The sequence below is a fragment of the Sorex araneus genome, chromosome 6 (assembly GCF_027595985.1).
Source record: "Sorex araneus isolate mSorAra2 chromosome 6, mSorAra2.pri, whole genome shotgun sequence".
In the NCBI taxonomy this organism is placed as follows: domain Eukaryota; kingdom Metazoa; phylum Chordata; class Mammalia; order Eulipotyphla; family Soricidae; genus Sorex; species Sorex araneus.
The window spans coordinates 166479502-166492775 of record NC_073307.1 but is presented as its reverse complement, the minus strand read 5'-3'; the positions used below and the strand labels follow the sequence as shown (position 1 = coordinate 166492775).

At 68.1% G+C, this 13274-nt stretch overlaps 1 protein-coding gene across 3 annotated transcripts in view; it reads right to left on the bottom strand.

The window, feature by feature from the left end:
- The window catches only part of ANO1 (anoctamin 1), a 90418-nt gene extending 77598 nt beyond the window's left edge, over positions 1-12820 (bottom strand). For all 3 annotated transcript variants that reach the window (XM_055144107.1, XM_055144108.1, XM_055144109.1), the window contains exon 1: positions 12521-12820. In XM_055144107.1, the coding sequence (XP_055000082.1) occupies positions 12521-12578 (58 nt within the window). In that variant the 5' untranslated portion in view covers positions 12579-12820. The remainder of the gene's footprint in view (positions 1-12520) is intronic.
- Between the last annotated feature and the right edge of the window lie 454 nt (positions 12821-13274).

Below are 13274 nucleotides of genomic sequence, written 5' to 3'. Positions count from 1 at the left end.
GAACCCCCACGCTCACGCACGGGGGGCGGGCAGGCGGAGGCCGGGCGGGGGAGGGTGTGTGAGGTTGCACGCACGGCACCGACACGCCCGGCCACGCTGAGCCGCGGGAACCGGCAGCGGAGCCGGGGAAGACGCTGCCGCTCACACCCTCGGCGGCCAGGGGGTCTCTGAGGGCTGGGCCGCGGGACACGCCCCCGAGTGTCCACGGGCGGGCGGGCGGGCGGGAGGACGGAGCTGCCGCAGCCCCACGCGCCCCGCGGGCACCAGCGGAACCATCGCGCCAACACACAGGGACGGGCGCGGCGGGAGGGCCCTCAAGGGACCCGGCGCGGGGCTGGGCACGGCCGCGGGGCGCCGGCAGCTCAAGGCTCCCGCGGTGCAGGACGCGAGGGAACCGTGTAGCTGAGCCTGGCGAAGCAGCTCACACTCAGAAACGGCCCGCACAGGGCTGCAGCGACAGCACGGCGGGGAGGGCGTCTGCCTCGCACGCGGCCGACCCGGGTTCTAATCCCACCATCCCATGGTCCCCTGAGCACCGCCAGGGGTGATTCCTGAGTGCAGAGCCAGGAGTGACCCCTGAGCATCGCCGGGTGTGACTCAAAAACCAAAAACAAAAAAGAAAAAGAAATGGCACAGACACCGCACGCCTGCAAATCTGTCAGAGACAAAGGATCCCAAACCAACGGCTCCCGCTGACAAGGGGCTCACACTCCTACACACACTCGCGCACACACACACACACACACACACACGCACACACACGCGCGCGCACACACACACACAGGCACACACACACGCGCGCGCGCACACACACAGGCACACACACACGTGCGCACACAGGCACACACACGTGCGCACACACACGCGTGCACACACACAGGCACACACACACGCGCGCGCACACACACAGGCACACACACACGCACACACACGCGCACACACACACACGCACACACACGTGCGCACACGCACACAGGCACACACACACAGGCACACACACACGTGCGCACACGCACACAGGCACACACACAGGCACACACACGCGTGCACACACAGGCACACACACGCGCGCGCACACACACAGGCACACACACGTGCGCGCACACACACAGGCACACACACGTGCGCGCACACACACAGGCACACACACACGTGCGCACATGCACACAGGCACACACGTGCGCACACACACAGGCACACACACGCGTGCACACACACACGCACACACACGCGCACACACACACGCACACACACGTGCGCACACGCACACAGGCACACACGTGCGCACACACACAGGCACACACACGCGTGCACACACACAGGCACACACACGCACACACACGCACACACACGTGCGCACACGCACACAGGCACACACACACGCGCGCGCGCACACACACAGGCACACACACGTGCGCACACGCACACAGGCACACACACAGGCACACACACGCGTGCACACACAGGCACACACACACGCGCGCGCACACACAGGCACACACACACGCGCGCGCACACACACAGGCACACACACACGCACACACACGCGCACACACACGTGCGCACACGCACACAGGCACACACACAGGCACACACACACGCGCGCGCGCACACACACAGGCACACACACGTGCGCACACGCACACAGGCACACACACAGGCACACACACGCGTGCACACACAGGCACACACACGCGCACGCACACACACAGGCACACACACGTGCGCGCACACACACAGGCACACACACGTGCGCACACGCACACAGGCACACACACACGTGCGCACATGCACACAGGCACACACGTGCGCACACACACAGGCACACACGTGCGCACACACAGGCACACACACGCGTGCACACACACAGGCACACACACACGCACGCGCACACACACAATCTTCAGGGCTGGAGTGACAGGACAAAGGGGAAGGCACTGGCCTTGCACACGGCCGACCCAGGTTCAATCCCACACACAGTCCCCGAGCTGGCCGGGGGGCGGGGGGTCGTGGAATCCCTGAGCATGGAGCCAGGAGTAAGCCCCGAGCACTGCCGGGTGTGCAAAACCAAACCCAACTCTCATAAAGCGCTAAAGACTCTGAAGGATCCGTTTCGGCAGCAAAGGGACCTGCATGGGGTGGGGGGGGGTCCGTCCAGAGCAGCGCGGAGGGGCCTGGGGGCCAGTGACCCCCTGCAGGTGCTGGTGAGATGCCTCAGACACAGCTGACCTGGGGCGGCCTCGGGGGGTCTCCCCCGGGCGCCTGGTGGGCTGGGCACTGTTCCAAGAGTAGCACCTGTGATCTGTCAGCCCGGAGCTGGGGGGTCCGGGAGGGAGGGAGAAGCCAAGCTCAGACCTTGAACATAGAGCATGCTGAACCTTACAGTGACGGGGCATTTGGGGGGCACTCATGGTCCCACTGAGGCACACACGTTTGGATGTGCAAAAAAGGGGCGAGAGGGGCCAGAGCGATAGCACCGTGGGGAGGGCGTTTGCCCGACTCGGGTTCGATTCCCAGCATCCCATAGGGTCCCCCGAGCACCGCCAGGGGTAATTCCTGAGTGCAGAGCCAGGAGGAATCCCTGAGCATCACTGTGTGTGACCCAAAAAGAAAAGAAAAAAGAAAAAAGAAAAGGAAAGAAAAAAGAAAAGGAAAGAGAAGAGAAGAGAAGAGAAGAGAAGAGAAGAGAAGAGAAGAGAAGAGAAGAGAAGAGAAGAGAAGAGAAGAGAAGAGAAGAGAAGAGAAGAGAAGAGAAGAGAAGAGAGGAGAGGGGGCGAGAGACTCTCCAGTGGGCACACAGCTCCTTCCGGTTCAATGAAACGGTTGCCGCGGTGAGAAGGCCCACCGACCCCACTGAGATCCGTCTCATCAATGACGGTGACAATGGATAGTAAGTCACCGCCGACGGCAGGCAGGGTGGCTGGGCCCCGCGCGGGGGCCCCGCGTCCGCTCCCGCCGCCCGGCCCTCCCCGGGAACTTTCCACTCGGAATTCCTGGGAACTGGTGAGCGCGCTGTGTCGGCCGGGGGTGTGACTGGCACACAGGAAGTACGACGGGGAGGAGGGGAAGTGCGGCTTTATTTATAGAAACCTCATTTTTGCTGTTCATCAGAAAATAAACACGACCCACCTCACACTAAAAATATGCCTGCAAAGATCAACACAGGGGCCGCGTGTGACGGCCGCGCAGGCCGCGCGCCAGAGGAATTTCTCACCGACGTTCCTAGAACAAGCCGGGCCCGCGTGCCAGCCAGGATCCGTTTCATTGACGTCTCGCGCCTCCCCGGGTTCCGAGCCTGGCCGCGGGGAGCTCCGCTCTGCCCGGTCCGTGCGGGCGGGGCGAGCGCAGCCGAGTCGCCAAACCTCCCTGGACGGCACCGTCCTGGCCGAGGGACGCAGAGGAAGCGCGGAGAGGAAAAAAAAAAGCAAACGAAGCTCCGAGTACGAGAGCCGTGCACTGCAGGGGCAGCGAGGCGGGGGCCGCGCCTGGCGTCCTCGGGGCCCCGAGTTTGATCCCGGCACTGCCCGCGGCGCGGGGCGTAGCGGGTGAGTCGAGCAGTGGCCAGCGGGGGGAGGAGTCCTCAGGCCACTGCGGCCGGGCCGGGCACGGCTCCATGGGACCCTGCAGACAGGAACCAGGTGGCCCGGCTGTCGGACGCCAGCCGCAGTGCTCCGAGTCACGCCCGTCCACAGAGAGGCTGACGGGGACGCTTTGCCGGGACCCCGGGGGGCCTCTCCCAAGGGGCTCGCTGAGTCCAGGGGAAACCAGGGCAGCCCCCCAGGACCTGCTGGAGACCTCGGGGGCTCCCGCACACGCAGCATCACGGTGCAGGCTGATAGGGCTGCCCCGCCCCGGCCCTGGGCCTCGCGAGCACAGCCCACCTGGGGGACCCACCCTGGGCAAGGGGCCACGCTTCTGCCAGCCCCAGCGTGTGTGAGAGGACAGTGACCACGAGCGTCTGGGGACGATCAGTCGGCCGCAGCTGCTGGAGGGGTCGATCGCGATGGCCTTTGTGACCGGCGCGTCCCCCTGCCCACTCCGCGCTGGTCTTGCCATGCGGCCCCTCACCACGAGCACAGCCACAGAGCCCACCAGGTGCTGGCTGCCCGCTGGGGCCAAGGGCAGTGGGCACGCCTGGGGGCAGGGCAGGGCCAGGAGGGAGAAGGACTGTCCCCGGGCCCCCAGGCAGCCGTCACCCCTCTCCAGGCCGCGCTGCTCCCCGTCCACCCGTCTGCTCATCCTGACAACAGCGTCTAGATGGACCAGGTGACTGGCGTCAGTTCTGATCACTCTACCCTCCTTTGGCTCATTGATCCGTCAATCCATTTATTGATCCATCCGTTGGTTCGCCCATTACTCCATCCACCCATCCGCCATCTATACATCATCTGCTCGTCTATCCGCTTGCCCACCCGTCTATTCACACATTTATCCACAAGTTAATCCGTGAACCCTTTCATCCTCTCAACTGTGAATCCAGATGGTTGGTCACCCACACACCCATCCACTCACACACACACACACCCACCCATCCATCCACCCATCCACCCATCCATCCATCACCCATCCATCCATCCATCCATCCATCACCCATCCATCCACCCATCCATCCACCCATCCATCACCCATCCATCCATTCACCCATCCATCCATCCATCACCCATCCATCCACCCATCCATCCATCCATCACCCATCCATCCATCCATCCATCCACCCACCCATCCATCCATCCATCACCCATCCATCCATCCATCCATCACCCATCCATCCACCCATCCATCCACCCATCCATCACCCATCCATCCATCCACCCATCCATCCATCCATCACCCATCCATCCACCCATCCATCCATCCATCCATCCATCCACCCATCCATCCACCCATCCACCCACCCATCCACTCACCCATCCATCCATCCATCCATCCCTGTACGCATCTACCTACCTATTGCCTACTCATTCACCCACCATCATCTCTCCATCATCCGGCAATCATCTGTTCATCCATCATCTGTTCATCCATTATCCATCACCACTCATGTGTCTACTCACCCATCATTTATCCATTTACCACTCTTCCATCCATCCCTCCATCCCTCCATCCTTCCATCGTCCAACCATCCCTCTATTCCTCTCTCCACCCCTCCCTCCATCCATCACCCATCCCTCCCTCCGCCCATCATCCCTCTATCCCTGCATCCTCCATCTATCATCCATCCATCCATCCATCCACCCACCCGTCTCTCCCACCCACCCAATACATATCCATATGCTAATCTCAGGGCCACAGGTGGACAGGGTCCGGCTGCCCACGGCCCTCCTCGAGAGCGCCAAGTTCCCGGGAGCCTGGGTGGGCCGTGGGAAGTGCCTGGAGCTGGGCTGGCGATGGCTCAGTGGGCAGTGAGTGTCCATGCGGCCACTCTGCCTGGAGGCAGACCTCGAGTGTTTGGGTCTGAGTTATTTCCAGGGGACTGTGTTTTCCCAGGCTCAGGCCTGGGGATAGCGACCCAAGGGGCCCATCTGCTGGACATCAGGGCCCCTCAGCCGCTGTGGTCTGAGTCTTGGCCTCCCCGGCCCGGGGGTCCTGCTCTGATGCCAACCTCCCTACTGGTGAGTCGGCCCTTATCACGTTCCTGGACACGCACTTCACCCCAGAGAGACAAGGGTCCCCACCGCAACACCCCGGCTCCTCCCGTCCTGCCCCCACTCGGCGAGCAAACCCTCCCCCACCCCCAGTTTCTCCTTCAGTGCTCTTGGGTTTATTTGCCCGTCGCCTGAAGCTTCCTCCCCCCTCACTCACCTCTTCCTGTGAACCCTGCAAGCGTTTGGAGTCGGCGTTTCCCATTTGGGGTGAGACACCCCAGGGTCCCCCTGCAGCTTTCCTCAGCCCCCCTCGGTCTGACCCCACTGCGAGCCTCCCTGGCTCTGTGCACGGCGCAGACAGCGGGTCCGGGGCTGGGCTCGCGACACCGCTGACCCGTCCACACAGCACGGCGCCCACACGCGCGTCTCTGTCCCCGGCACGCGCTTCTCCCACTCTTTTTTGGGGGGGTCACACCCGGTGATGCTCAGGGGTTACTCCTGGCTCTGCACTCAGGAATTACCCCTGGTGGTGCTCAGGGGACTATATAGGATGCTGGGATTCGAACCCGGGTCGGCTGCGTGCAAGGCAACCGCCCGCCCCGCTGTGCTGTCGCTCCAGCCCCCCCCACTCTTCACATCGCTGCGTCACGCACGCTCTCCCGAGGCGGGTCTGCGCCGCCCCTGACCCCCGGGGACCCGCCTGCCTGGGCCCTCGGGGCCGGCCCGGCCAGTCTCCCGTGCAGTACCCAGCCCCACTGTGCGCTGTGTCGCCCGACAGCACCTTCTAGAACGCCGGGGGCCTCCAGAGACAGTCGCCGACCCCTGGGCAGGTGCGAATGACGCTGCCCCTCGCGTGCGTGCGCTGGGCTCGGGCCGGAGCGGGAGGCCCATGCTGTCGGGGCCGCGGCGGGCAGCGTCGGGGGCCACTCCCGGGGGTGCTGGTGTGTGTGGCGCCGGCAGGGGCCGAGGCCGCAGGAGGCCCCTCCCGCCCCTCCCGCCCCCTTCAGCCTGTTTCTGCCGGTCGCCGGGTCCCCCGTGGCAGGGGAGGCCCCTTCGCGTGGCCCCCGCATGGCCTCGGGCTTCCTGTGCAGACAAGGGCGTCCAGGCTGGGCTCTGAATAGGCCCATGTGTGTGTGTGTGTGTGCATGTGTGTGTGTGTGCGTGTGTGTATGTCTGTGTGCGTGTGTGTGTGTGTGTGAGCACTGGGGGGCTTCCTGGAGGCGGGGTGGCAGCTGTCCGATGTGGGGACCTGCCTTTGGAGGCTTGAGGGGCTTCCTCCTGGCAACCTCCCCTGAGCCCGGCTGCCCCCAGGCACCCAGAAGCCGGTTCTGCCTGGGCACCCCAGGACCCACCCTCCCCGCCCCAGCCTGAGGCGGCGCCTCTCGGAGTCCCGTGGGCCCGGCTCCCCCCCCCCCAGTGCCCCAACACACAAAGGCAGCTCAGGGCTTTATCCCAGACAGGCCGGGCCGACCCGCCTCTCCCAGAGGGCTGGGGGGGGCCCCCCCGGCCGCCGCACCCACAGGTAATCTCAGCCCGGCTGCCCCCCTCCCCCTCTGGGCGCCTCCCGGACCCCGTGGACGGGGCGAGTGTCCGGTTACACACGGGCTTCCCGCCTTTGTCCAGGCGAGGGGCACCCCGCGCCCCCCCCCCGGAGGAGGCGGCACGCCCGCTCTCAGGAGCTCCCCTTTCACCCTCGGGACCCGCCTGGGGGTGCGGCTGAGACTGTCGGGTTGGCCCAGGTTCTCGGCGCGGCCGGCGGCAGGACAGAAGGACGCCCGGCACCGGGCACCGTCTCTGTCCCCCCCCCGTGGCTGCGGCACACGGAGGGTCGGGTCCAGCGCCCGCCACGCCCACCCCTGCAGCCTGCACAGCCGGGCAGGGACGGCGCCCAGCGTCCCCCACCAGCGTCCACCCCCTGCGGATCAGGCCGGACGGCCCAGGCCTCCTCCTAGGAGGGAATAAGCGCAGGGCTCAGCACCCCGGGGCTCGGCTGGTCCCCACCCAGCCCCCCTGCTGCCCCCCGGCCTGCCTCCCGCCCCACAGTCTCCTCTGCTGAGGCTCTGTGAGCACTTTACCCTTTCAGCTCCTCCGACCTCGGAGACCCTGCCCGGGCCTGAGAGGTGGTTCTCCGGGGGTGTGGGGACTCGCCGGGGTCCCTCTCCCCAGAGGGGACTTGGTGTCAGTCTGCCCAAGCTCCCCTCTCTGTGCTGGCCCAGTGCTGTGTGACTTCAGGAACATCACCCGCCCTCTCTGAGCTCCAGCTTCCTTCCCCTGAGGGGACGGGGAGGAGCGAGACCCTGTGTCCTCACTCAGGGGCATCCAGGGGGATCCGGACACCCCTAAGCCCTCCTCGAGGGCCAAAAAGCAGCTGCAGAGACGAGAAGAGGGGAAGGTCTCGCCTGGAGACGGGTTCGGGAGAGCCCAAGGGAGGGGGAACTAGCCCGGGACACCAGTGGGCATCGACCACGAGAGCTCGCGCTGACCCACGGGCAAGCAGGAGGGGGGCAGCTGAGGCCCCGGGACCGAGGTGAGCCCCCGCGCCCGCCCCCCAGCCGCGCCTGCGTGAGGGGAGCAGTGAGTGTCCACCTGAGGGACGCCTGCAGGGCGGGCAGCTGAGTGGGCAGCCCCGGGGGACACGGATGCGAAAGGCCGGGGGGAGAGGGGCCCTGCGTGTGGCGGGCGAGAGACGGTGCCAACCCGGCACCCCACAACAGCCCGGTGTGCCCTGCCGCACCCCTTCCTTCCTCGGGCACGGGGTGTGGGGCGGGGCGCCCAGCCCGGGCCGGCAGGAGCCCTGGGGTGGGCAGGACCAGGGGGCTGGGCGCAGGGGGACCCGGGCAGGCCTGGGCCAGGGTGGCCGCGGGTGGCACTGAGCCATCCCTGACCACTCTGCACCTACCTGGCCCGGGCCACGCCCCCCCCCCCCCCCCCCCCGCCCGCAACTCTACAAGAGGGACACTGAGGGGCGCTCACCCCCGCAGGCAGGGGGCAGTGATGCAAGCTGAGGGGGGAGGGCGCTGGTCCCACGTATCAGGGAGGACCTCTAGGAGGAGGCGACAAAGGCGAGGAGGGAGGAGGCATCCGGTGTGGAGGCCGCGTGTGTCTGGACTCCAGAGATGGGCACAGAGGCTGGAGGAGAAGCAGGAGTCGGGCAGGGGCAGGAGAGGAAGCCCCCGCCCCCCCCCCCCCCGGGCAGGGGCTGGCCGACCAGAGGGGTCAGCTGGACACAGCAGGGCCAGCGGGAAGGGAGGGCTCAGCTCCCGGGTGGCCGGAGCCGGCGCAGGGCGGCCCAGGGCGGCGGGCGGCGGGCCCCAGGCCCCAGGCCCCGAGGCCGAGGGGTCGGCCCCGCGCCCCCGCCCCCTCCCAGGGCGGCCGGGCAGAGGTTAATCCGAGCACGGACTCCGGGGCCAGAGCCCAGCACGCGGCCCCCGCCGGCCCCCGCTGCTCGCCGGCTGTCCAGGAACAAAGCCCGCGGGGCCGCCCCTCACGCCCCCTTTCCGCCGGCTCCGCTCGCCCCGGCCCCCGCCCCAGCGCGCAGACGCACGAGGGAGCACTGCGCCGGGCGCGTGGGCGGACGGGGAGCCGGGGCGGGCAGGGGCGCAGCTGCAGAAGGCGCGCGAGGGGTGGGCTGAGCCCCCCGAATCCCACCCCGGCAGGTGGGAGGCCCGGGGGCGGGGGGGGGCAGCAGGCGGCAACCAGAAGGGAAACCGAGGCAGGCGGGCTCAGGCCAGGCCCGGCGCGCGTGACCCAGCGCGTGGGCGTCCGAGGGTGGCGAGGCTCTGAACGGCACCGCGGGCGCGTCGTCACGCAGCAGGGTCCCGGCTCCGGGCCAGCGCCAAGGCCGAGGGCCGGTCACTGGGGGGGTCCGGCGACAGGACCCCCGAGACAGCCCCTCCCCAGACAGCCAGGCCGTGGGGGGGCGCGTCCCTGCCCGTCCATCCACCCCCGCCCCCAGGGCCCGTCTGAGCCGCGTGGTGCCGCTGGGGCCCTGGTGGTCCGACCTCAGGTTTGCTGCTCTCCTGGGACTCAGTTTCCCCCTCTGTCAGAGGTTCTGATCTCCGAGTGTCAAGGTCGGAGTGACAGGATACGCAGCTACGCCTGAGGCTGGAGCGGAGAGTCGGGGAACTGCCGGGTCCTCTGTCCATCTGCGCCCACCCACATACACACCCACACACCCACCCACACACCCACATACCCACACACCCACCCATAAACCTCTCACCATCGGCCGCCCCCGCCCCCACGCGCCCCCACGGCCCCCACCCGGCGAGAGGGCTGCGAGAGGCCGCGGGGCGAGGAGCGTCGCAGGACGGCGTGTGCGGGCCAGGGTGTGCAGACCCTGCTCACTCCTGCGCCACGCGGGGCCCCAGAGCACAGGAGCCACCCGAGTGCCGCCCAGCGTGGCCCCAAACACAAACCAAAGCAGAAGGAAAGAGCGACAATGACACACGGCCTGGCTGAGCCCGGACCCACAGCCGCCCCCGCCACAGCCGTCCCAGGGGTACACAGAGCTGTCCCCAGGCACACAGCCTGCCCTGTGGTACACAAGCCTGTCCTGGGGTACACGCAGCCTGTCCTAGTGTATACACAGCCTGTCCTGGGTACACAGTCTGCCCAGGGTATACACAGCCTGTCCTGGGGTACACGCAGCCTGTCTTGGGTACACACAGTCTGTCCCGGGGTATACACAGCCTGTCCTGGGGTATACACAGCCTGTCCTGGGGTACACACAGCCTGTCCTGGGGAATACACAGCCTGTCCTGGGGTACACACAGCCTGTTCTGGGGAATACACAGCCTGTCCTGGGGTACACACAGACTGTCCCAGGGTATACACAGCCTGTCCTGGGTACACACAGCCTGTTCTGGGTACACACAGCCTGTCCTGGGTACACACAGCCTGTCCTGGGGGATACACAGCCTGTCCTGGGGGACACGCAGCCTGTCCTGGGTACACACAGCCTGTTCTGGGTACACACAGCCTGTCCTGGGGTACACACAGCCTATCCTGGTGTATACACAGTTTGTCCCAGGGTACACACAGCCTGTCCTGATGTATACACAGTGTCCAGGGCCCTGCGGGGGCCGAGGATGCGTGAGGACCCGCAGTGGCCGGGCCCTGCCCCTGACTGGCTCAGGACAGATGCAGGGGCGCCCTGCGCCTCCCCCCTCCTCAGGTCCCCGCGGGGTCTGGGCACGTGCACGGCCACAGCCAGCCCCCCCCCCCGCGGGCCCACAGGTATACCCACACACCTGCCCCGCGTGCCCTGCTGTGTCCTGGGCGCAGGGTGGCACAAAGACCCACTCAGCCCTGCGGGCCTGGGGCCTGCCTCCAGCGCTTCTCAGCAATGACCCTCTGGGTCTCAGTTTCCCCGTCACCAATAGACCGGATCCAGGGCTCCCCTAGAAAGGGAGAAGCACCCGAGGGGGCAGGTGACTTCCCAGAGGGGCTGCTCTGATGGTCCACTGGTGCCCAGCACACACAGACACACACAGACACACACACAGACACACAGATACACATACACACACATACACACAGACACACAGACGCACACACATATACAGACACACACAGACACACAAATGTGCACACATACACAGACACACACATACACGCATACACAGACACATATACACACACATACACACATACACATACACATACACACAGACACAGACACACAGACACACACACACACTTGTGTGCGAGCGGCCCCGTGTGAGACGCACACGGGTGTCCCTGTAGGGTTCTGCGGGACAAGCAGCAGTGGGGGCCTCCATGTGTCCCACCCCTGCCCGCCCTGCAGGGCCGCAGCGTGGACCAGGGCCGGCTCTGAGGAGGCTCCGGCCGCGCAGAGCGGGGGGGTGCCCACAGCCCACAGGGCCCGGCCGGCGGCGGGGAGAGCGGGAGCACCAGCCCGCCCCCCAGCAGCCCTCCAGGCGGGCCCAGAGAGGCTGGCCGGCCGCACAGCAGGGGGCTCTGCCCGCCATCTCCCCACCTGCACCCGAGAGTGAGCGAGCAGCGCCTGCAGCGTGCACCCGTCTCCCTGCCCGTGTCACTGTCTCCCCGCCCATGTCACCGTCTCCCCCCCCCCGCCCGTGTCACCATCCCCCCGCCCCGGTGTCGCCGGGTCCTTCTTCAGGGGCTTTGGGGAGCGAGAGTCTCTCCGGGCGGGACGAGGTGCCCGCGTTGGATCCGGGCGGCCACGTGGCACCCCGGGGCTGAGGAGCCCTGAGGCTGGACAGGACAGGGCTGGGGAACCCCCCCCCCCCCCGGAAACCACCCTGCAGGGAGCGGGAGGGCGTCCTGCTGCCCCGCAGACTCGGATCCGAATCCGGATTCGCTCCCCCAGGAGCGCCTCTGTCCCGGTCGCGCTGTGGCCGCCGGGACTCGGGTGGGACCTGGATGGGCCCTCGGGGGCCTCGGCGGTGGGGCTGGAGTTTCTCTGGTCACTTGCCCCGTGGGCGCCCCTCCGTGGGAGCCCCGCGCGGGGCGGCGGGCGGGGACAGGCGCCCCCGGTCCCTGCTGAGCGACGGGGAGGGCGGAGGGGGCTCCCGCCCACCGCGCCGCGCCGCGCCAGGAACGTTACTGGGGCCGTTTATTCCAAAAGGCCGGGTACAAAAATACCCCGGGTCGTGACTGATGCCGGGGAGGGGGTCCCCCGGGAGCCGGGCCGCCACCCCCCACCCCCGGGCCGTCGCGGTGACTCTCTCGGAATGACTCTCCCGGAGGGCGCGGAAACATCAGGGTACCCACAGCGCCAGCGAAAACATCCGAACCGGCCCGGCCGCTGGGGAGGGGCCGCGGGGTCGGTCACGGCGGCCGGGGCGCACCTGCCCGGCCCCCCGCCGCCGCCCCCCACTCCGCGCCCTCCCGGGACCCCCGCGCCCTCCCGCCCGCGCCCCCGCCCGCGCGCGCGCCCCGCTACTCACGGTCCGCGGGGTCCTCCTGGGGGCGCAGCCCCTCCAGGCGGATGTCCCCCTGCTGCATGGTCCCCGCGGGGCGCGGGGCTGGCGCGGGGCGGGCGCGGGGGTCCCGGGAGGGCGCGGGCAGGTCCCCCGGCTCGGCCGGGCGCGCGGCTCCGCTCGGACGGGCCGGTCCTGCCCCGACGCAGGATGCGAAGCGCCGCGCGCCGGAGCCCAACTTGGCCGCCCGCGCGCCGCGGCCGCTCCTCCTCCCCGCGGCCTTTTGGGCTGGGGGTCCCGGGCCGGCCTCCCCGCACCCCCGCTACCTGCGGCCCGCCCCCGCCCCGCCCCGCCCCGCCCCGCGCCCCGCGCAGGGGGTGGTGGGGGCTCAGGACCGTTTCCCCGGCGCTGGGACCCGGGTCCCGCCCCCGCGCGCTCCCACCCGCTCTCCAGCCCCCTCTCGGACAGGGGCACGCGCCGGGGAGGATGGGGGGGGCTTCCACCGCCCCCCTCGTCCCCCTTCCCCCGGCACGGCCCCTCCCCCGGCGGAACCCAATTCCTCCCTTTCAGTGCGCGCAGGGAAGGGGGGTGAGGCCAGACCGGGGCCGCGGGGGGCAGCGGCCAGCGCAGTCTGTGATTACGGATTCCGGAGCAGGGTGCCCCTGGGGGGCGGGGGAGCTCAGCCGAGCCCCGTGCCCAGGCCCAGCCCGGGAGCAGGGCGGGCGTGGGCAGGATAAATGCCACACATCCTGGGGTGCCGGCCTTGGAGCACCCAGCTTGG